Source organism: Lactuca sativa, chromosome 7, assembly GCF_002870075.4.
Source record: "Lactuca sativa cultivar Salinas chromosome 7, Lsat_Salinas_v11, whole genome shotgun sequence".
NCBI lineage: Eukaryota > Viridiplantae > Streptophyta > Magnoliopsida > Asterales > Asteraceae > Lactuca > Lactuca sativa.
In genome coordinates, this window is record NC_056629.2 from 91,876,259 (window position 1) to 91,899,041 (window position 22,783).

General features: G+C 38.8%; 1 protein-coding gene and 1 long non-coding RNA gene across 5 annotated transcripts; one reads left to right on the forward strand and one right to left on the reverse strand.

Moving 5' to 3' along the window:
* Positions 1 to 912: 912 nt before the first annotated feature.
* LOC111883709 (valine--tRNA ligase, mitochondrial 1) lies at positions 913 to 20,954 on the reverse strand. The gene is made up of 21 exons (XM_023880034.3): positions 20,639 to 20,954; positions 20,347 to 20,519; positions 20,177 to 20,239; positions 19,920 to 20,089; positions 19,735 to 19,807; positions 19,482 to 19,547; positions 19,315 to 19,398; positions 19,148 to 19,225; positions 18,937 to 19,020; positions 18,497 to 18,576; positions 18,292 to 18,349; positions 17,909 to 18,211; positions 17,657 to 17,827; positions 17,372 to 17,571; positions 16,871 to 17,273; positions 2,789 to 3,040; positions 2,213 to 2,704; positions 2,027 to 2,133; positions 1,578 to 1,677; positions 1,332 to 1,477; positions 913 to 1,219 (listed from the first exon to the last, which is right to left on the reverse strand). Exons 2-21 carry the CDS (start codon positions 20,416 to 20,418, stop codon positions 1,045 to 1,047), a joined length of 3,177 nt encoding a protein of 1,058 aa, XP_023735802.1. The 5' UTR covers positions 20,419 to 20,519; positions 20,639 to 20,954; the 3' UTR covers positions 913 to 1,044.
* Positions 20,828 to 22,260, forward strand: LOC111883710 (uncharacterized). Of its 4 annotated transcripts, none has more exons than XR_002847509.3 (4): positions 20,828 to 20,967; positions 21,083 to 21,153; positions 21,751 to 21,834; positions 21,972 to 22,260. It is a non-coding gene; the product is annotated as an uncharacterized LOC111883710 (long non-coding RNA). The 4 variants fall into 4 exon arrangements; XR_006184770.2 differs by having other exon boundaries at positions 21,757 to 21,834; XR_006184771.2 differs by lacking the exon at positions 21,083 to 21,153 and having other exon boundaries at positions 20,895 to 21,033.
* The last annotated feature ends 523 nt before the right edge of the window (positions 22,261 to 22,783 follow it).

A 22,783-nucleotide genomic window follows, 5' to 3' on the forward strand; every position in this document is an offset into this window, starting at 1 on the left:
AATAAATATTATATACTTGTCAATTTTTGGTTTGTTTCAATTTTTAAAATTAAAATCATATACTTATATATGTAAAGTATTAAATAACATATATATACTATTAAATTGTAAGAAATATGTTTCTTCCTTATTTTAAATTTGTACATTAAAAAATATTTTTTATTTACACTTTAACGTTTAATCTCTCTAAATCAACCCGTATAATTCACGGGTTTCACACCTAGTATAAATCTACTATAATAAATGAAGGTTTTTTTTGCCACATGTTCTCTTCTCCTTCATTTGGACACATGATATTTTCTAACATTTTTAAATTTTCTATTTTCCACTTGTCATTTTATTGTATTTTTCATTTTATTAAATTAAAATTCCATATTTAATACGTAAGATAATATATATGTAAGGTATTTATTAGAAATGGTTTATATATGTAATGTATATAATACATTAAAGCCTCTTTAATTTTAATAATTCAAAAGATTCCTTATTTTTCTTATAAATTCAAACTTTTCAAATTGTTAAAATTTTATATATTTTTTTTTAAATAAACCCATGTAATACATGGGTCTCACACCTAGTAAATTATAAAAAAAAAAAAGTATTCATTATTACTTTATAGTTTTATAGTTGCCTAATAATTATTAGTAAAAAAGTAATATAATTATGAGTTAATTATTAGGATAACAATTAAGGGGTATGGATGGATTAGAAGTATGGTAGGGATAGATGGACCCTAAAATTTAGATTAGCATATTGGATAGCTTGTTGTCAATTATATAGAACATCTAGGCCATTCTCATCTTTTATACAAAAAACAAATTAATCAAGAGTGAGCCTTTGTCCTCCGTGGTTCTTCCACCTTTTTTTTGGGTGTCATAGAAACTACAATTCTTACTACACCTTGTGGTGTGCTTAGCAAGAAAACTATTTTTATATTTAGTGGTTGTAAGCTTCAACAAAATAGGAGCATGGTATATAAATGTCATCATAACAAGGTTAAAATACAAATAATTTCACAAAATTGTATCTGAGGGTTGACTTGTATTAGATCTCTGCTCTTACAGCCACTTCGCGTTCAAAGTGCTGAGTAGCTTCCTCACAAGACAGCAATTGTTGCATTAACATGGTCAGTTTGGCCATGTTTTCTTCTTTTATATGTTCCGGAACCTTCTCTTCATACCCTTTAGCACTCATCGCCTTGTTCAAACTATCCCTTTGCCTGGTCAAAGTCAAACATGGAAGACACATCATTTCCTAATATACATATGTTGTTGACTACTTAACAAAGAAAGTCAAAGAAATGAAGGAAAGATTTCGATTCAAGTGCTTACTTTTGTAGATCTGTCAACTTTGTATTGAGCTTTTCACGTTCTTTTTTGACATCAATGGCTCCTTGAAGCTTTAGATAAACACAAAGTGATTGGTTTACAACTGATACTGCACATCCAGCTGGCGCAGCATCATTTTCACTCAGAACCTGAAAACACAATTTTAAGTTTTAACCCCAAAATGTCAGAGATATTATTACATGTTACAAGGTTTTTTATGCCGAGGGTATTTTTGTCTTTTTCACATACCGTGAATGATGATAAGTTGGCTAAGGTTGAAACCTCCTTTTCATGACGTCTCAGAAGGTCTGTAGTTTGTGCATTTCTAGAAACTGCAAAGCCAGCTCGCCTGTCCCCCAAAAAAATAAAAAAATTTAATATTCCTTTTTGAGAAAAACTTTATTTTTTGCTATATCTACAATTATTGAACAAGGAGCAAAACTTTTCAAAAAGAGCTAAACACAAGAAATAGCAACGAGCTTTCATCATCTATACTTTATTTTTTTTCTTACAATATTGTAGCTTCAACTTTTTACACAATAAGAGATTTTACTTTAGCAAAACTAATTGATTATATAGCATTGTATTGCTATAATTATTTTCAAAGTACAATAAGAAATGAAAGTAGAATGCTACATAATTCAGTTCATTCAAGATATTTGATGTATAAAGAGTGAAAGTGTTGAATAAAGCCACACCTTTCATTTCTTTCTTGTGCAGGCATGTTTGCTCTAATTGATCTGAGTGATTTTACAGCAGACTCAACCACCTCCATTTCATATTCCATCTTTTCATTACTCCATGACTGTAAAAAAGTGAAAAGTAACAGTTATATTATATATACAACTAACATTTTACCTTCAACTACAACTGAAAAATCTAACCTCAACAACCGAAGGATATTCACAGATCATAATAGACTTCTCTCTTTCACAATGCTTAGGTGAAGGAAGTCGTTGCCACAACTCTTCAGTAACAAAAGGCATAAACGGATGAAGCAATCTTAACCCTGTATCCAAACACACCCACAAAGTGTCTTGTGCATGAGCCTTTGAAGCTGCATCATCACCAAAGAAGTAAGGTTTGATTACTTCAATGAAGATATCACACAGCTGAAATTGCCACCATGAATACACTGCAGTTGATGCGTCTGAGAACTCGTAGGAATCTAAAGATGATATGGTTTTTGATGTGGCTTTGTTTAGAACTGAAAGAATCCATTGGCAACTGAAGGGCATGTTGTTTGGGTCTATTTTTGAAGGAGGGGTATAATTGTCACCCAGTTTTGTCATTGCAAAACGTACTGCATTCCATAGTTTGTTGCACCATTGTCTGTATCCAACCACACGTTGTATGTCTAGATTGATTTTATCAGACTGAAATTATGCATAAGGAATAATGTTGGTTTGAATACAAACAACTCAAAAATAGATGATAAGGGCATTTTGGTATTTTTGTACCTGGGCAGTGTATGAGACAAGGGCAAATCGAAGGGCATCTGCCCCACATTCTGGAATGCCATTAGGAAAATCCTTCTTTTGCCCCTCTGTGGCAACCTTTAATTCATTAGGGTCCAAATTACCCTCCCCTAGTCTCTTGTGAAGGCCCTCTAAGGTAATTCCACATATGACTTCAATAGGATCCACCACATTGCCCAAAGATTTTGACATTTTTCTCCCATGTGCATCACGAATCATGGGATGTAAATAAACCTATATACAACAATTATTAATATCTTGTTTCAATTCTAAAAAAACAGTCAAATAATTAAAACAAAATCATGTTCTTTGTGCTAAGATATAGTCATAAGTTCAAAAAGTAGCCTTGTATTTTCATAATTTGTGTATTACTGAATTCTACTTTCAACTTAACTCTTATTAAGGCATTGTACTTAATATTACATTATACTTTGAAAAATCTACCCAGTTATAGTAGTGAGTTTACTGTCATTGCTACAATTGGATATATTTTTGCAAGTACAATGTTGTAATAAAAAGAAGGGTTAATTTCAAAAAAGACCTTATATTTTATGTTTTTTCCAGATTAAACCTCAAAAATTGCCTAAGAAAACCTTGTATTTTTTCATTTTTTCCGATTTGGCCCTTTGTCATTTTTTTCCAAAAAAAGTTGTTAATTGTAAGGGAAGCATTTAGAAGGTTGAGAGGTTTATTAGAAAAAAAATACAAAGTTGAGGGCTTTTTTTGGAAAAAAATACAAAAAATAAATTTGAGGTTTAAACCGGAAAAAACAAAGAATATAAGGTTTTTTTAGATTAAACTAAAAAGAAGGATTAATCTCAAAAAAGACCTTATATTTTGTGTTTTTTCCTGATTAAACCTCAAATTTATTTTTTGCTTAAAAAAGACCTTGTATTTTTTTATTTTTCTCAAAAAAGTCTTCAACTTTGTACTTTTTTCTGAAAAAAAAAAAAAAACCAACCTTCAAAATGCTTCCAAATAAACGCTCAATTTTTTTAGTTTTTCTCGAAAAACCCTCATAATTTACAATTTTTTTGAAAAAAAATAACAAAGGGCTAGATCGGAAAAAATGAAACAATACATGGTCTTTTTCAGGCAAAAAATAAATTTATGATATATGGCTAAAAGCGGGAAATAAGTCAAAAACCACATACTTTCATTTGATTTTGTATCTATAGATAGCATCCTACTTTCATTTCTTTCTAAAATTGCATTATATTTGAAATAGTTTTTGTAACACTCGGTTTTAAATCGCTTTATTATTCGGGGTCGTGGCCCGAATATCAGTTGTCACAAGGCTTAGGGCCTTGGGAAAAGAGAGAATTGGACCCTTTTTGGATGTGGGTAGTATATATTAGGTGATCCGAGAGTTCGGTTGCGTTTCGGAGCCCAAGGGTATAACCGTAAATTGTCAGTTCGGGCCTTTTATGAATTTTGGGTTTTTGCTCGGAAAATCTTAAGGCGATGATGAGTTGATAGAAGTGTAGAGATTTTTTTTTACCTTTCGGTGGATATAAAGAACGTCTAAAATGGATTTAGAACGAAGGAGTTACAGCCGTTTGAAATTTAAGTGTTTGGAGCTTCGATGAGTATGTGCGGCGTAGTGGATGAAGTGGTCGCGAGTGGCAATTGAGTACGCCGGGAGTACTCAGGGGTACGCGGGGCATACTACCTTCAGCTTGAACTTTAATTTTTAGGGTCCTGACCCTATTTAAGCTTCTTTTATCCATTGGGCCTTGCCTCTTATTAGCCTCCATACCTCTTAAACCCTAATCTCGACCCTTAGCCACCATCTTCGAGTTCTTAAGCTATTGTGAGGAATCTTGGAGTGTTTTTATGCATTTTGAAGAGATTGGAGCTTGTTGAAGAATCATCACTTGGAGTGGAGCTTGGAAATCCAGAAGTTACTCATCTTTTGCAACATATTGAAGGTAAAAAGTTTTAATCTTGTCATCTCTTTTGGGTGGATCTAGTTTGGGGTGGTTTGTGGCATATTTTGGTCTCTTTGGTTGCCTTTATGAGAATGAGTTTGCTCCAAGAGTTTGGTCCCTAGATCTGGACGTTTTAGGTCTAAAATGCATAAAAATGCAATCTTGATGGATAATATCAACCTATGCTTGAGTAGTAGTTTCTTTATTGAAGTTGTAAACTTAGAACTTGTATTGGGACCCCTTGAGTCATGAAAAATCTCAAAGTCAACGACTTTATGGATTAAGGCATGATTTGGAACAAGCTCTGAGTATTAGACACTTTGGCTTAAGGGATTAAGACCTTTTCTAAGTGGATTGTGAGCATTGTGCGTATGCAGGGTGTACCTCTTGGTGCGCAACACGTACTGGGTCAACTCGTTGTACGCAGGGCGTACCAATTAAGTATGCGGGGCATACTCAGACTGTTTGGGCTTTCTTGATTTGTTGACCTTTTGACCTTCAACCATTGACCAAAGTTGACCAATGTATATTTTGGGCCTTTAGGGTATTGGGTCTTCTCAGATTAGGCCCATGATGGTTTTGGGCCCAATTTGGAAAATTAGGCCATAATTAGATTTTGGGTGATTATTTTAGATTTTGGGATTTTTGGACAACTGGATTGGGCCTTGGCCTTGGGCCAAATTCGGGAAAGGGTAGAAAAGGTCTTTTACCCTAATTTAGACGCTTAGTGTGAGTAGGGATCTAATTATTAATTAGATGATATTTTATGATTGATAGCATGAGGATTTTAGCGGATCTGCATCCAGAGAGTTATCTGTGGGTTTCAACAGTCTGAGGTGAGTCTCCTCACTGTATCTATGGGTCAAAGGCACCAATGCCGACCTATTGGCTTATGTATTGTTGAAAGACCAAGGGGTGGCCTTTGGTATTGTATGAAAGACCCGGAAGTGGCTCCTAGTAAATTTGTATGCAAGACCAGGGTTCGGATCCTGGCAGTTAAGTAGATTGTTAATTGTAGAATCTATGTTTGTTGTCTTTGTGATGCTTGAATGGAAAACTATGAGGTGACTCTTGGCACTTGTCTGTAAGACCAAGGGTTTTGGCCACGGTTTTGCTAGGAAAGACCTTGATATGGCTCATGGCATAATGGCAAAACAATGGTTGACATATATTGTATGTATGGTATGTGGTATTTTGAGGGAACTCACTAAGCTTTGTGTTTACGATTTATTGTTTATGGTTCTAGGTACTTCTGGTTCAAAAGGGAAGGGTCGGCTTGATCGCAACGCATAAACCCATGTTTTTCCACAACTTTGTGATTTTGAGATTGGTATCAGGGCCTTGGTTTGAGGGATTCGGGCATACTCTCGAGTGTGACTGAACTTAAACTGAAGAATTGATAAGTTTCTTGAAAAGAAAACGTGTTTTAAAAGATTTTTGTAAAAGGAAAGAAATTTCTAATAGGACTTTTGTAAAGACACAGGGGTTGTGATGCGTGCAATCGGCCAAGCTCAAGTAAGTGATTCCCAAAATACTCATACATGTCTATTATGATTATATGTTATGAGAATTGAATGCTAATTTAGGGCTAAGGATCTGCTCAGGATTTCATGCTAGGAGAGATGTCTTCATATGCCTGATTGTTAAGCTTTAGGATTGCATGCTAGTATGGTTTTCAAATAATCGGATAGAATGGCTTGATTAGTTGGCACATTAGTTAGATTTTTTTTATGCCAGAATGTCGTTTGTTTTGTGCTTTGTAGGACTCCTAGTGACGTGGGTTAGCTACCAAGTGAATATGTCAAGTCAAATGTTGCATAGGTTAAATAATCTTAGAGTGATGGATTTAACCCTGTTACGTAGCTCTTGTCTGAGTACAACCGTTGTAGGGATGAGTTTGTTACTCGAAGGATTATCTAAGTTTTGTTGCATGTGATTTTATTCAGTAAGTGACTAACTGACATTATGGGGAGTACTTCAACAGATTATGGCAGGGTGAGGTCGGGAACCTAGGAAAGCCTATGAAGTGCTTCAGTGGGTTTAGTTGCGCTGTTTAGCGATCATTTGGAGTATCAGTTTGAGAAGGTGACTTAGAAGTATGGATAAGTGTGGAATGTAATATTAGGCCTGTACTACTGAAAGTACATGATCCATACTCGAATCGGAGAAAGTTTCGGATAATCTAAGAAACCTGTGGGATAAAGATCCTCGGATACGCTCATCATTTTCATGTTGTTTTTCAGTATGGTGATGGGCACTCAGGAAGGAGATTCAGGTTCTGGTTCCGAATTAGGTGTAGGTACCGAGTCGATTAGCGAGTATATGCGGGAGTTCATCTCGTCGGAGATTACCCGTAGTATGATGGAGCAGACTCCTGTGATCTTTGGAACGGTCAAGGAAGGGGTTTAGGAGATTTTGGATGAGCGTCTGGGCGCATTTATTGTTGAGGTTATGACTATTGTTGGAGCTCGCACTCCTTCTTTCCGTGAGTTCCGTGCTTGTGGAGCTCTCGCGTTCTTTGGAGAGAAGGACCTCATTTCCAGTAGGAGATGGCTAGCAGATATGGCTAACGTGTTCAAGATGAGTTTCAGCCCGAGAGGTCGAATGTCAGATTTGCCCCCTGTCTTCTAAAGGATAGAGCTCGAGATTGGTGGGAGGATGTATACTTCACTTTGAGAGGCGAAGCCCTAGATACGGTGACTTAGGATGAGTTTGTGATCCGGTTTAAGGCTGAGTTCACACCAGCTATTGAGGTTCAACAGTTGGCGAGGAAGTTTCAGGATGTTCGTCGGACTACAGAGACTATGGCAAAGATCACTGCCAAGTTCCGGTATAGAGCTTTATTGGTTCCGCAATATCTAACGGATGAGGAGATGAAGAAGGTAAGGTATCATGATATGCTGAGGGATGACATTAGGGAGTTCGTGAGTATTTTAGGGTGTAAGACCCTTAATGATATGATTTCCAGAGCTCGAGAGCGTGAAATCGATTTGGAGCATCTGGGGAAGAGAGAGCCCGAGCATGTGTAGACAGTTGAGGGTCCTGCGAAGAGACCAAAGACTTCCGATCAACGATTGAGGGGCCAACAGGGCTGGGGTCAGTGCAGCACGTGCGGGAAGCAGCACGATGATGTTAGTTGTTCTAGGGGCATGGACTTCTACAAGTATGGAAGGGTTGGTCATGTCAGCCGGGATTGTCCTCAGGGGGCAAGCCCGTTATGTTTTCACTGCAACCAAGTGGGCCACAAGAAGGCCGACTGTCCGATGTTGAAGGGTGGAACAGTGAGTGCACCTGCTCCGGTTACTTTGAAGATCACTGATGGTCGTGAGGACAGGGCAGGAGCCCCAGCAGAGAGGAGTCGAGCATTGCAATGTTAGTCAGGGGAGGCCAGGGTTCCAGCATGTGCTATTACCGGTATGTTATTTTTTTCTTCTTCTTGATTATTATCTGTAATTATATCGCTTTGGGATTTTATATCGGTTTGGGTAAGCATTATCTTTGGTTTAGTTCTCTATTATTGTTTGGGTATATCATCAAGAATTGTTATATGCCATTTTGCATGCCATGAGTCAGTGGTAGGTCGGATCTGAGCTGGTTTCAGTTTGTTTGGTTGTTGTTCTGGTACATTGATGTGGTCAATCCAGGAGTATCGTTGGAAGGTCTTTGGTCGGATTAGCAGGATAGTTCTCCAATGAAGTCAGAGATCAGTTGTGTTAGCATTTGATTGGGTGAGATCGACGGTCGTCTATGGAAGAACCTTTGGGTTTAATCACCACCGTTGCTAAGGAATGAGCGTTAGAAAGAAGATGGTGATGGTTGTCGCACGAGTTTGGTTGGTCACTGGAAGTGCTAGAGGAATTTTTTTATCGCAAGGGTTATGGTCTTTGTCACCAGCATAAAAAACTTAAGGATTTGGGTGTTGTATCATGAGAAGCGATTAGGGTCGTCGGACTTGCTGAGATTTCGAGGAGTGTTCATCTGGATTTCAAGAGTTGTGTAGTCACTGGGATTGGCTAGTGATGGAACACCAATATTGGTAAGCGCAGGTTGTCGACGGTTTAAATTATAAGGAAGTAGGATAGGTTGGGAATCCATCAAATTTTGTGGGTTGGGAAAGCTTCGACGAATCCAAGCGGGGGAGAATCGTTTAGATTTTCAGAAGCCGAATTAGGAGTGAAACTAGGATGAGTGAAGGCAGTGATGAAGTTGGTGATTGTCTCCTATTAGTATTATAGATGAAGATAGAGGAATGCAAACTAGCTAACTCCTCTATCAGCGAAAAGAGAGAGCCAATACATGACAGGGGGGAGAAGTGAAGCAGCTGTTTCACATCCCAGTCGAAAGGGGAGACGCCTTTAATAGTCGTCTGGATTGAAAAATTGTGTAAGTTGGGAGTTCATGAAACTTCCAACAGCTGGTGGGCGTCTTCGTTGTGATGGATAGCAGGCATATTGATGGATCCAGGTTGAGAGTTGTGTTAGAGCCTCTCTGTCTGTTCTTGTCTAATTAAGGCTTTGTGGTTCGAAGCATGACCTGAACACCTGATTGGGGTATAGTCTGATGTGTGTTCGACTCAGGATAAGCATAGATGGATTGGTAGATGAGCGGTAAGAGCATGGGCGGTGGCCATGGTAAGATATGAGTGAAGTCAGACTGTGGGGTACCGTAACATTCACTAGATTGGCGGGTGGTATATGAGTGATGTCAAACTGCGGGGTAGCCGTAGCATTCACCAGATGGGTAAGTGGTATAGGAGTGTTGTAAGACTGCGGAATGGACCATAGCATTCACCGGTTCTTATGTAGCTGTGAAGGCATGGAAAATCTATGATGTGGCTTGTAGATTTCTTTAGATAGGGATTAGACCAGAGTGGGTCAGGTTGTGAGACTGTGGGAAGGCCACAACATTCATGGAATTAAGGAAGTGGTGGGTCGTATGAGGCCGATTGTGATATAAGACTACAGATGGTCATGTAGCATTCACTTTTAGCATTGGATTTCGTGGCGTCGGTAGATGGTTGGTTATGATCGATTGCATCGAAAAGGTTGTCGGAGCCATAGTGGCAAGATTGCTGGGACAATTCTTGTCAAGATGAGGCCTTCGTTTGGATCGCGTGGTGCGACAGTGTAAGACTAATTGTCTCGGCAACCGGGTGGAAATCTGGTGAATCAGTTATTCGGAAGGTAAGTTGGGACCAGGGAGGCCTCGGTTGCTTTTGGAAAGCGGCTAAGGGGCAACAAGATAAGTCGATGAGGTATTAATGATTTGGGACTCGAAGGTGGAGTCGCTTGTTATTCGGTAAATATGTTAAGTCACTTGCAGCTTGGATTAAATAATCTCAGAGTAATTGATTCGACCCTACTGTGTAGCTCTCGTATTAGTCTAACCGTTGCAGAGATGAGTCTTTTACTCGAAGAATTATCTAAGTCTTTTGTCAAGTAAGAGTGTTCTGCAACAATGTATGGTCAGTGATTCGCAGCGAGTTGTCTGTTAGGGAGTCAGACAGGTTTTCAGAACTTCGGATTTCGGACAAGGTAGTAAGGATTATTCATCGGGGGTTAACTTTAGATATGTGAAGATCTGTTCCTTCCGTCTGTATCAGAGTTGTGGATGGGCTATTCAGGTTATCTGGTTTGGCTGGGTGTTATTAAAGCGCGATTTCGAGGACGAAATCCAATTTAAGTGGGGAGAGTTGTAACACTCGGTTTTAAATCGCTTTATTATTTGGGGCCATGGCCCGAATATTAGTTGTCACAAGGATTAGGGCCTTGGGGAAAGAGATAATTGGACCCTTTTTGGATGCGGTTAGTATCTATTAGGTGATCCGAGAGTTCGGTTGCGTTTCGGAGCCCAAGGGTATAACTGTAAATTGTCAGTTCGGACCTTTATGAATTTTGGGTTTTTGCTCGGGAAATCTTAAAGCGAGGATGAGTTGATAGAAGTGTAGAGCTTCTCGTTACCTTCCTGTGGATATAACGAACGTCGAAAATTGACTTAGAACGAAGGAGTTATGGCCATTTGGAATTTAAGTGTTTGAAGCTTTGATGAGTACGCAGGGCGTAATCATTATGTACGCAGGGCGTAATGGAGGAAGTGGTCACGGGTGGCATTTGAGTACACCGGGCATACTCAAGGTGTAACACCCTGTTCTGATCGATTCCTAGCCTGAGGGTGTGGGCCGTATATCGGTCATCATAAGGATTAGGGCCTTTGAAAAGGTAGGATTTAGGCCCATTTGGGTGCGGGTGATGTATTAGAAGTGATTTGGGTGTCGGTTCGTGTTTTGGAACCTAGGCGTATTTCGGTAAAGTGGCAGTTCGGGCTTTTAGTGGAAAATGGATTTTTGTTCGGAAGGCCTTAAGAAAGGTTTGACCTTTTTTAGAAGTGTAGAGCTTCTCGTCACCTTTCCGTGGATATAAGGATCATCAGAATCGGACTTGTAACGAAAAAGTTATGGCCTTCGGAAGTTTCGTGGGTTTCAGGCTTAGCCGAGTACGCGGGGCATACTAGGGAAAAAGGGATTACGCTGGGCGTAATGACCAGGAGTGGTCGCGAAGGTTCTCTGGAGTACGCTGGGTGTAATTCCGTTAGATCAGAACCTTATTTTAGGGTCTTGGACCCTATTTAAACTCCTTATATCATAACCAAACCCTAATATCTTCAGCCTCCACCCCTCTAAACACTAGAAATCATCATATAGCAACCATGGTGGCATTTTGGAGCTTATGGAGTCCATTCTTGAGATATTTGGCCCATTTTCAAGAAGATGGAACTTGTTGCAAGGAAGGGAATTAAGGAGGAGCTTATGGATCTGGCTTTTAGGACTCATTTTCAGCTTGATGAAGGTATAAAGCTTTGAACTTGATCATTCATCTCTTAGATCTACCATTTTTGGGTTTTGGTTTCTTTTTGGTCCCAAGGTTGAAGCTTTATGGTTCCAAATCCATTTTTTAGGCTTGGGGTTGCCACCCTTGATGCTATTTGAGTCCCTAAGGCAGAAAGTTGCCATCTTGATGGTCTTAATGGGTTCATGCTTGAGTTAGGGTCACCTTTATGGAAGTAGAATGCCATTTTTGGAGTTTGGGTTTGTTTGGGGCATGCAAAGTCACCAAGTCAGTGACTTTATGGGTTTAGACGTTAAGTATAGCTTAGATCTATGATTTGGACTTATTGGATCAAGTATTAAGCACTTAATGGATTTTGTGCATGAGCTGTTTGTACGTTGGGCGTACTATGTAGTACGCGGCACGTACAATCCATTTGCTCAGTACGCTAAATGTACAGAAGAGGTACGTTGGGCGTACGCTCTCAGGAGGACTTGGGCCTTTGTGGACTTCGGACGTTTAGGCCCTAATGGTTTTGGGCCTGGATTTACTGATAGTTGGGCCTGAATGCATCTTTAGGCCAATAATGGAATAGTTGGGCCTATTGGGCCTTGTGGCCCAATATAGAAATGAACTTCGCATTATGGGCCTCGGGTTGGGCCAATTCTTGGACTAGGTTGTTGTGGGCCTTCGTGCGCCAATTGGGTCGGGATTAATGACTAAGGAGAATATTGGGCTTTAGTATAAGATCCATTAGAAAGGTCTGGGCCCAATTTGGAAAATTGGGCTAATGATGGATTTATGGACATTATAGTGTTCGACTTTTGGTTTGGGTTTGGGCCTTAGTTTTGAATCATACAGGACCGGCGGTAGAATGGTCATTTCACCCAATGCATGGATTAAGGATTATGCTATGGACCCAATTGCTAATTGGGTATATGATTGGTAGTGACAGCTCGGGAAGCTGGCGAGGCAGCAGCTAATGATTTCATGCGGGAAGCTTCTGCAGTGCGAGGTGAGTCTCCTCACCATACCAATGGGTCTAAGGCACCAAGGCCGGCCCATTATGTGTTACGATATATATGTGTTAGCCATTCTGTGAATTTATATGCTTTGTGATTGTGCTTGCATGAAAGACCTCAGGGGGTTCCCGGGGCACTTAGGTGTAAGACCTTGGAGGGTTTCCTTGGCATCCTAGGTCAAAGACCTCGGGGGGTTCCCGAGGCACTTAGGTATAAGACCTTGGAGGGTTTCCTTGGCATCCTAGGTCGAAGACCTCGGGGGGTTCCCAAGGCATTGGGCTAAGACCATGTGGGGGTTCCCATGGAACCCGGAGTAAGACCCTGGAGGGTTTCCAGGGCTTCCCTATGTGTTGGCTTGCATGGTTTATGCGTTCTGTATAGCTGATTAGCTAGTATGATATGTTATACATGATTGTGTGTGGGTATGCTCTGGGGAACTCACTAAGCTTCGTGCTTACAGTTTTGTTTATTGTTTCAGGAATCATCGATTTGGAAAAGAAGGGCTCGGATTGATCGCAGCGTACACACCCATGATTTTCGTAATTATAGATTTTGGGATGAACTCTGATAAATGCTTTTAATTAACGATGTTTTGGAATGATTGAAATAAATGATATAAATGTTTGGCTATAATAAAAATGAATTTTTTTTTTTTACCTTTGATATTTGGGTTGTTACAAGTTGGTATCAAAGCCTGAGTTTGAGGGATTTGGACATACTTTCGGGTGTGTCTGAACTCAAACTGAGGATCTGTCAAATTTTCAAAAGGAAAATGTTTTAACTAAAGAATTTCTAAGACAAGAAAGGGTGTTGTGCATGCAATCAGTCGAGCTCAAGTAAGTTTCCCAGGATACTCACAGTTGTTATCTATTATGATTTGATTTATGAATCTGAGAATCGCATGCTAGTTAGGGCTAGGGGAGATGCTTGTATATGTTGTATGAGTTGGTAGACATGCATGCTAGTGCTGAGAAGTCAACGATAGATTGGCCTGATATGTGATGCTTGTAGCTTTGGAGATACTGGATGTCATGCTAGAATGAGAATGATTATTTATATTGGTAACTATTGTGTATGTTTTAAAAATTGTATACGATTAGGACTCGTTTCCTGTTCTGTGTACAATTTGCATGCATAAAGGCAGCCGACAGCGAGGGTGAAAGTGGACAGCATGGGTTGTGGTATGTGGGCTGAATGTTCTATGATAGCTTGTGGGTCGGAGATTACCCTAGGGTGAGCCTAGGATGAGATTCGTGACAGGAGTCACCCGATTGAGAATTATATGTATAGTTAGAATTGTCTAATTGAAATATGTTGGTTAGTTTTTCCGTTGTCCGAATGCTGCTTGCTTTGTGCTTTGTGGGACTTTTAGCAATGTGAGCTAGCTACTAAGTGAATATGCTAGGTCACATGTGTACAGGCCGGATAATCTCAGAGTGATGGATTTGGCCCTATTACGCAGCTCTTGTTTGAGTCCAACCGTTCTAGGGATGAGTCTTTTACTTGAAGGAATATCTGATCTCTGCTATATGTGTCTATATTCATGAGGTAGCTAGTTGACATTACTGGGAATCTTTCAGCAACTGAGGACTGGGTGGGTTGGGAACCTAGGAGAGCCTAGGAGGTGCTTCGGTGGATATTGTGTTGCTGTTTAGCAAACATTTAGTAAATCATTGGAGTAGGTGACTTAGAGGACTCGGGATGATTCTGGAGGAAAGTATGGGTAGGTCTGGAAGGTAGTATTGGGCCCGTACTACTGAAAGTACAGGATCCATACTCGAATCGGGGAAAGTCTCGGAGAATCTAAGAAGCCTGGGAAGGAGAATTCTTGGTCACGATTGGACCGTGGGGATATCTGATGTGCTGAATGCGGATGTGCACGCAAGGGGAAGGACCAGGGATTGGTCCCGGCTCCGGTGGTGAGCCAGCTAGCAGAAGAACTGCCAGGATTTTGGAGTTTGCCTTGTATCTCTTGTATCAGGAGGCAAGGAGTGATCGTGCGATCTATTGCACTTCTAGGATTAGAGACTATGTTTTGGGGGTAGTTAGTAGCCCGATTTGGAACAGTGATTGCCAGCTATTGCAATGTAGCCGTGACGATTGAGCTAGTAAGTGGGTCGGGAAGCGAGACCCTGAACATTGTGGATCCCAGAGCCTGAGGGCGGAAAATCGGTTGGAAGTATCTCGAGAGGATAGGTTCAGGTTATGTGCAGTTAGTGGGAGTCTCGGGAAGAGACCCAAGAGTTCAGATCAGCCTTTGAGAGGCCAGTAGGTTCGAGATTCAGTGAAATGATTGCGGAAACTGCACAAGGGAGTTTCATTCCAAGGATTTGGATTGTCATCGGGATTGGAAGAAAATGTTGCATCATGTTCTTAGAGTGGTCGGGGTAACTCAGGAGGAGGTGGTGAGGATTCCTCCAGATGTTTGCGGATATGCTATATTCGGCCATTTCCGGTGGGTATCATAAATTTATACTGCTTGGGGAGCGTGATAAGTTGGATCTCGGGTTGGTTTTTCTGCTGTCTTCTGGGCTAGCAAGGGTTGTCAGATGCCTTCAGCAGGTCGAGGAATCTTTGAGAGATCTTCAGACGGATGTATCTTGCGGAGCGGACTCCGCATGTTCCGTGATTGCTCTGAGTCGTTGTCGGAATCTGTTCAGTGATTTGGGTTGCTACGGGTGTAGCAGGTTTGGCCACGTCTTCAGGGATTGCCCATAGGGAGCAAGCCCGTTATAATTTCATTGTGTTCAGGTGGACGACAAGGAGGTCGACTACCTGACGACCGGGGAGGAGCAGTGGGGCACCGGCTTCAGTTATCTCAGGGTCGGTCCAAGGGCTAGTACGAGGATGTTGTGACTAGTCTTCAGTAGCCTGAATAAGTGTGTTTGGAAGAACAATCGGGATTGCCGAGGGAAGAGAGAATTGTTGCTGAAGTTTTGGTTAGAACATCTGTTCTAACCAAAACTACTATAAAGTTTTGGTTAGAACAGATGGATAATATCTACCCATGTATGAGTATTAGTTCCTTTGTTGAAGTTGTAAAGTTAAAACTTGGATTGGGACCCTTTGAGCCATGTAAAAGCTCACGACTTTACAAATTAAGGCATGATTTGTAACAAGCTTTGAGTATTGGACACTTTGGCTTAAGGGATTAAGACCTTTTCTAAGTAGATTGTGAGTAGTGTGCGTACGTGGGGCACCTCCTGGTACGCAATGCGTACTGGGTCAACTTGTTGTACGCAAGGCGTACCAACTACATATACGGGGCATAGTCAGTCTGTTTGGGCTTTCTTGATTTGTTGACCTTTTAACCTTTGACCATTGACTAGAAGTTTGACCAAAGTTGACCAATGGATATTTTGGTCCCTTTCGAATTAGGCCCATGATAGGTTTTGGGCCAAATTTGGATAATTGGGCCATAATTGGGCTTTAGGTGATTATTTTAGATTTTGGGTTTTTTGGAAAATTGGATTGGGCCTTGGCCTTGGACTAAGTTCGAGAAAGGGTAAAAAGATCTTTTACCCTAATTTGGACTATTATTGTGAGTCGGGATCCAATTATTAATTGGATAATATTTTGTGATTGATAGCACGGGGATTTTAGCGGATTTGCAGCCAGAGAGTTATGTGTGGGTTTCAACAATCTGAGGTGAGTCTCCTCACTGTATCTATGAATCGAAGACATCAATGTTGGCTCATTGGCTTATGTATTGCTGAAATACCAAGGGGTGACCCTTGGCATTGTATGAAAGATTCGGAGTTGGCTCCTGGCAAATCTGTATGCAAGACCAGGGTTCAGACCGGACCGTGGCAGTTAAGTAGATTGTTAGTTGTAGAATGTATGTTTATTGTCTTTGTGATGTTTGCATGGACGACCACAAAGTGGCTCTTGGCACTTGTCTGTGAGACCTAGGGTTTTGGCCCCGACTTGGCAAGGAAAAACCATGATATGACTCATAACATAATAGCAAGATTATGGTTGGCACATAGCATTCTCTATTGTATATATGATATGTGGTATTTTGGAGAACTCATTAAGTTTTGTGCATACGGTTTATTGTTTATGGTTTCAGATACTTCCGGATCAAAAGGGAAGGACCCGGCTTGATCAACACATACACCTCTGTTTTTCCGCAACTTTGTGATTTTGGGATTGTACTCTGATAACTTTTTTATTATGAAATACTTCTAAGTGTTCGTTTAAAAAATAATTGGGTGTTTTGATTGTATTAAAAATGAATTTTTTACCTTGAAATTTTGATGTTACAGTTTTAAAAACTTAACTAACCTTTTGGAAAGGTACATCGCCCCCTAATTTCATCCCAAGCATCACCATACGAGCAACCCAAAAGAACAAAATGTCATGCCCAGTTTCAAGAACAACAGTTGGATAAAAAGTCTTGAAATCTTGAGTATCATCAGGCCACCCCAATACAGATAAAGGAAAAAGCCCTGAAGAAAACCAGGTGTCTAAAACATCAGGATCTTGAGCCAATTGAAACTTTTTCCCTGAAAAGACCTTTTTAGCCTCAGTTTCAGCCTCTTTTTCATCCCTAGCAACCACCCAATGATCCATGTATGCTCCAAGCTCCTTCAGTTTATCATCCTCCAATGTCACATACCATGCAGGAACTCGGTGGCCCCACCAAAGCTGCCTTGATACGCACCAATCACGAATATTCTCAAGCCATCTGTAAAATCAAAAAAATTCAAATTTAAAATTAATTAATAAAGTTTAAATGTTGTATATCAAATTTTAAAGGTAGAATGAAAAACTCAAGAAGGTGACCTTTTCCATTCAGCAGCATACTGTTTTGGAAGTATATCAATTTTCTTGTTATTTTCATCCATTACAGCATCAAGAGCTTCTTTAGCAATACCATTGCAGTTGACATACCACTGAGGCTTAATCATAGGTTCAATCACATCATTGCTTCTAGAACAAACACCTAAACGCATCTCATTCTTTTCTTCCCCTTTATAAAGTCCCTGTATGCATATTTGATGAGGAAGATAAGAAGGGTAATCGCGTCTTTTTAAGGTGTGACAAAAAGTTAAGAAAGGTATTAAATACCTTAGACTTCAAAGCCTCAGTTATTGCAACACGAGCTTCAAAACGTGGCATCCCTACAAACCCTAAACCTCCATTACTGTTTATCTTCCCATCATCAGTAAAAATGTTAATAAACTCAAGTTTATATCTCTTTCCAACTTCAAAATCATTCGGATCATGTGCTGGAGTTATCTGCATAAACACCATTAACATCATCAAAACAACAAAAAGATAGGAGTTAAAATTGTTTTTAGGGTTTAGGGTTTTTATTACCTTAACAGCACCAGTTCCAAATTTAGGGTCAACAAGAATAGCATCACAAATTATAGGAAGTCTTCTGCCATTAAAAGGATGAGAGGCAAACTTTCCATGAAGATGAGTGTATCTTGGATCTTCAGGATGAACAGCAATAGCAGTATCTCCAAGCATTGTTTCAACTCTAGTTGTAGCCACTATGATTTCTCCAAGATTTTCTTCTAAAGGGTATGCAAAAGAGGTTAAAACACCGAATTCCACCATGTTTTTGTACCCAGGGACCTTTAGAGGTGTCTTCTCTTTGATATCAATGTAGTCCATCTATGAAAATGCAGGGGTAGAAATGTAAAATGAAAGTAATCGATGTATATAAATGTTGAGGAAAAGGATTTATGGTGTACCTCAATGTCAGATATTGCAGTTCTCAAGACACAATCCCAGTTGACTAGCCTTAGGTCTCTGAAGAAATGGCAAAAGAGTATCCGAAAAGTTAAATTATAAAATGAGTTGTCAATTAACAAAAACTTGAGGGAAAATGCTCAAAACCCTTGAAAAAACACCAAAGATGACTGAAATGATATTGAAATTTGTTGATGTGAATATTACCTATAAATAAGACCCTCCTTGTAAAGCCTGACAAAAGCTTCTGTTACAGCATTTGACCTTTTCTCATCCATGGTAAAGCACTGCCATTATTAAACAAAAATTTATAAGCTTGTTATACATAAAAGAAATTAAACATAATGAAAGATCATCAAAACCTCTAATAAAATAGATATCAAATATATCTTATAGTTATCTTTGGAAATACAAAAGTAGTTTAACTAATATTTCGAATCTTTTCAAAAAAGATTTATATCATTGAGATTACATAATAAAAACAGGCTGCATTGTAACTTTTTATTTCATCATGGATAGAAAAATCAATCATTTTGAAGGAATATCATATTCCTTCATGAATAGTCCATTGGATTCCATAATACAAAACAAGCAGTTTTTCTCATTCCATCGGAATGAGCGATTCCATTCCACCCCTTAGGTTTTACCTCACGTGACCAATCTAGAGATGCACCCAAACGCCTGAGTTGTTTCCATATGGTCCCACCATATTCCTCTTTCCATTGCCATACCTATCATTCATACCAAAACAATACAACATCTTTGAAGTTAAGTTTAACATGTTATCTTCCAAATTGATGATAAATACTAAATAATTTCACTTTGAAAGCAAAATATAACATGTGAACTCATACTCACTTCCTCTACAAACTTTTCTCTTCCCACATCATGACGTGTCATCTTTCTCTCTCTCATGATTTTCTTCTCCACTACCACCTGTCAATGAAACTTTGTTATATAAACATAAGAAAACTAACAATTTATGTAATGATAGTAATATTTATTCCTTAAAAAGTAAACTGAACCTGAGTTGCTATTCCTGCATGGTCCATTCCAGGCACCCATAAGGTATTGTATCCTGACATTCTCCTCCAACGAATAATCGTATCCTACAATGATAATCAATATCAAATAAAATTGGAAAAAGGAAAGAATTGTAAAATTCATAAAAGATGAGGGTAAGTCATGAAACCTCGATAGCAGCAGCTAAAGCATGACCAGTGTGTAGAGCTCCAGTCACATTAGGAGGTGGAAGAACCTGCATTTACACATAAACAAGACACCCATAACCAAATTACATCAATCAATGGCTTTATACAAACAACAATCCCAAAACCAATCTGACTAAAAAGATCTATAGAAAGTAGAAACATCATTGTTTATGAATAGTTATTGAAACTTATGAAATAGCAGAGAAAATCACAAGTTAAGTGTTAGAGACTCACAATAGTGAAAGGAGGTTTAGAGCTGCTGGAATTTGCCTCAAAGAAACCTGACTGCTCCCACCATGCATACCATCTAGCAATGAGTAAATTACAAATAAGGAATAAGATTACTTATAAAAGTATTTATCAATGAAATTTGAGCTAAATGATGTTGTAAAAGAAAAGGAACTCATAGAAAAACTAACGATTTCTCCACTGCAACAGGAGAGAATTGCTTTGCCATTTGTTGAGAAAGTTTTTTCTTATCACCAGAAGGTGTTTCTGGATCTATATAGTCTTCTGGATTCTCTTCACTTGCATCTGCTCTTACTGTTTTCTTCTTACTGGCTTTTGAGATAGAAGGCCCTTGTTGTGCCTTAAATGTGTATAAATTAAATCAATTCATCATTAAACAAATATTATTACAGTTTCACTACTATACTGCTTAACAATCTAAGATTACCTTAAGTTTGGCTGCTTCCGCTTTTTGTGCAGCCTTCAACCTTTTCAATTCTTTCTCTTTTGCCTGATTACAAAAGAAAACAAAATGAACTTGAGTTCCTACTCCATACAAAGTTAATATCAGAAAGCCTAAGTAGAATCGAGTGGAGTTGAAAGAGTAAAAGGAGATACCTTCTCTTCTTTCTTCTTCTTCCTCTCAAGTTCCTCCTCGGAAAGAGGCACATCCGGATTTGTGTTTGTCATGCTGGTGGCTGCGGTGGAACTTACAGTAGTTTCTCCTCCTGAAGCGGCTGATGAAAATCCAATTTGCGTTCTCTTTGCCCTAACGTTTTTATCGTATTAGCCTAAAACACATATGGGATACTTTTTAACAACAAAATCGATTTGAATCTAATGCTTCCTAAGAAAAAGCAGCTAAGAAAATAAGCATTATAAAAATTAAACTTTGTCAAAATGTTATTACACTGTAGATAAGAGCACATCAAGCTCCAGTGTTCGCTACAGTGTGTGATACAGTGGTTGCTTTTGACTTCTTCTCCCTGTGTTCCTTCCTTCCCTGTTTCCCACCATCTCATGCCTATTTTCTTCTAAGAAGATGCACACACACACACACACACACACTCTCTCTCTCTTCTGAGATTTCTCACAATCTATAGGGTTTTGCTTTGTCGTTTCTAGATCTATGAGGCAGTACGACCACGTCCATCCTGAACACCTCCACACTCTGAACGCCATCACCACAACCATGTAGCTGTTGGCGAAGGTTGAGAAGGAAGTTGGATCAGTCCCCATGTATAGTTATATTACCTTCTTTTTGATCCTCACCCAGAACTCACCTGAACGTTTTTGTTAACAGAGGTAACTAACAGCTTTTTTTTTTTTTTTTTTTTTTTTTTTTTTTTTGCAGCATTGACCTGACAAACATGAGGCTCATTAGACGCTTTTTAAATGTTCTTCAAGTGCGTGGAGGTTCAAAAGGTTAATGATTAAAGATGATAAATTCTTTCTTAGGAACTAGAGAGGGAGACAAGATTTGTATTTTATAGAGTAATTACTGAAATAGTCTCGGTCAAAATTATACGTTTGGTCTCTAACATGTTGTTTAACATGTTGTTTTACAGTCGTATCATTCATATGTTTGATTTTATTGCGTTTTTCGTCCCTATGGCTTGATCAAAATTGCATGTTTGGTCCCTAACTTTATGCAGGCGAAAAATGCAACAAAATCAAACCACAGAAACGATCCGAATGCAAAAAAAAGTTAGGGACCAAACGTTTAATTTTGACCAAACCATAGAGACGATTTTAGTAATTTACTATATTTTATACATTTGCTTTGAGAAGCCTGACATATCAAATGTACTTCTATTCCGATTTTATTCCCTTCGCATTTTTAAACTAAATTGTCACTAAAATTAATGAAAATATCATAAATGCATATAGGGGATAAGTTTTTTTTTTTTGTTCGTATCCTCTATTTGTATCTTGCGTTTTTCAGTATTTTCATATTGTTTGTTTGTATTTATCTTTACAGTTTACATATCTATTTCATTTTTAAAGCTTTTGATTTTTTAGTTTCAGGTTTTTATATGGATTTGATGAAGAGGGCTTTAACCTTTCGTTTTTCATATTTATTGGTTACTCAAACATCATTTAAAGGTACTTCCCTATTTTTGAATTTATAATTGTAAGTTTAATTTGGAATTTTGCAAAATCATTTGAAGGTACTTCTCCTGTTCTTAAATTTTAAAATATATGGATATGATGAAGAGTACTCATGTGAATTCCCTTTGAAGGTGTTGCCCCTATTCTTGAAGCTTTAAGTGTTATTCATTGAGTTAAAGAGGTTGGGATACTGGTGCTTTAGTGTTATTCATGGGTCGTTTAATAAAAACTTTGTGTTTAATTGGCGTTTATATATTGCTATTCTTAGTAGCTTTGTTCTTGGTTTATGAATGAAGCCATAGTAAAAGCATCCATGTCGATGTGTATGAACAAAAGCATAAAAGAAAGACGTATTGGTGTATTTTACTATGAATTCAACATTGAAAATGAACTATAAAAATGAGATATGATTTCAAATAATTCTCTTTGTACTACTTCTCGAATTCTGATTTATGACGACAGACTAATTGAACAAATCAAATTAGCCCTAGCCCGGCCGAGCATTTACGTTTGTCATCACTAAATCATCGAGGGGCCCAAAAGATATCGCTTTTATCCTACCTTGGATAAAAGGAACGGATAAACTTTGATACAATGCTTGCTTGTACTCACGCACCGAATCACACACAACAATATGTTTTATAACACCAAGTTACTGGTGCGTTTACATATTATCAATGTGCAACCGATTTGCAAGATACAACTCACACATCTCGGTTTCAAGAATATAAGATGTTATCGTCTCACCAATCACTCGTGATACAATTCATGGAGTGATCCAAGTAAGCGTGGGTTTGATCCAATGCTCAAATCATATTCATAAGCACTCATGAACGTTGCAGCAAACATTTGCTTATGTCTAATGCTCTTTAGACAATCCACACACCAATTCACGACAGTCTTCTTTCATATCTACTTCCAACATATGAACGACTGTGGCCCG

Bases quoted from the DNA above. Each gene is read 5' to 3' on its own strand.
- LOC111883709 (XM_023880034.3), bottom strand. From the start codon at position 20,418: ATGACAAACACAAATCCGGATGTGCCTCTTTCCGAGGAGGAACTTGAG. The intron at 19,808-19,919 runs GTTAGTTTTTCT...ACTCATTGCTAG, and splicing joins CCTGTTGCAGTGGAGAAATC to ATGGTATGCATGGTGGGAGC. The intron at 2,705-2,788 runs GTACAAAAATAC...GCATAATTTCAG, and splicing joins TTGTCTCATACACTGCCCAG to TCTGATAAAATCAATCTAGA.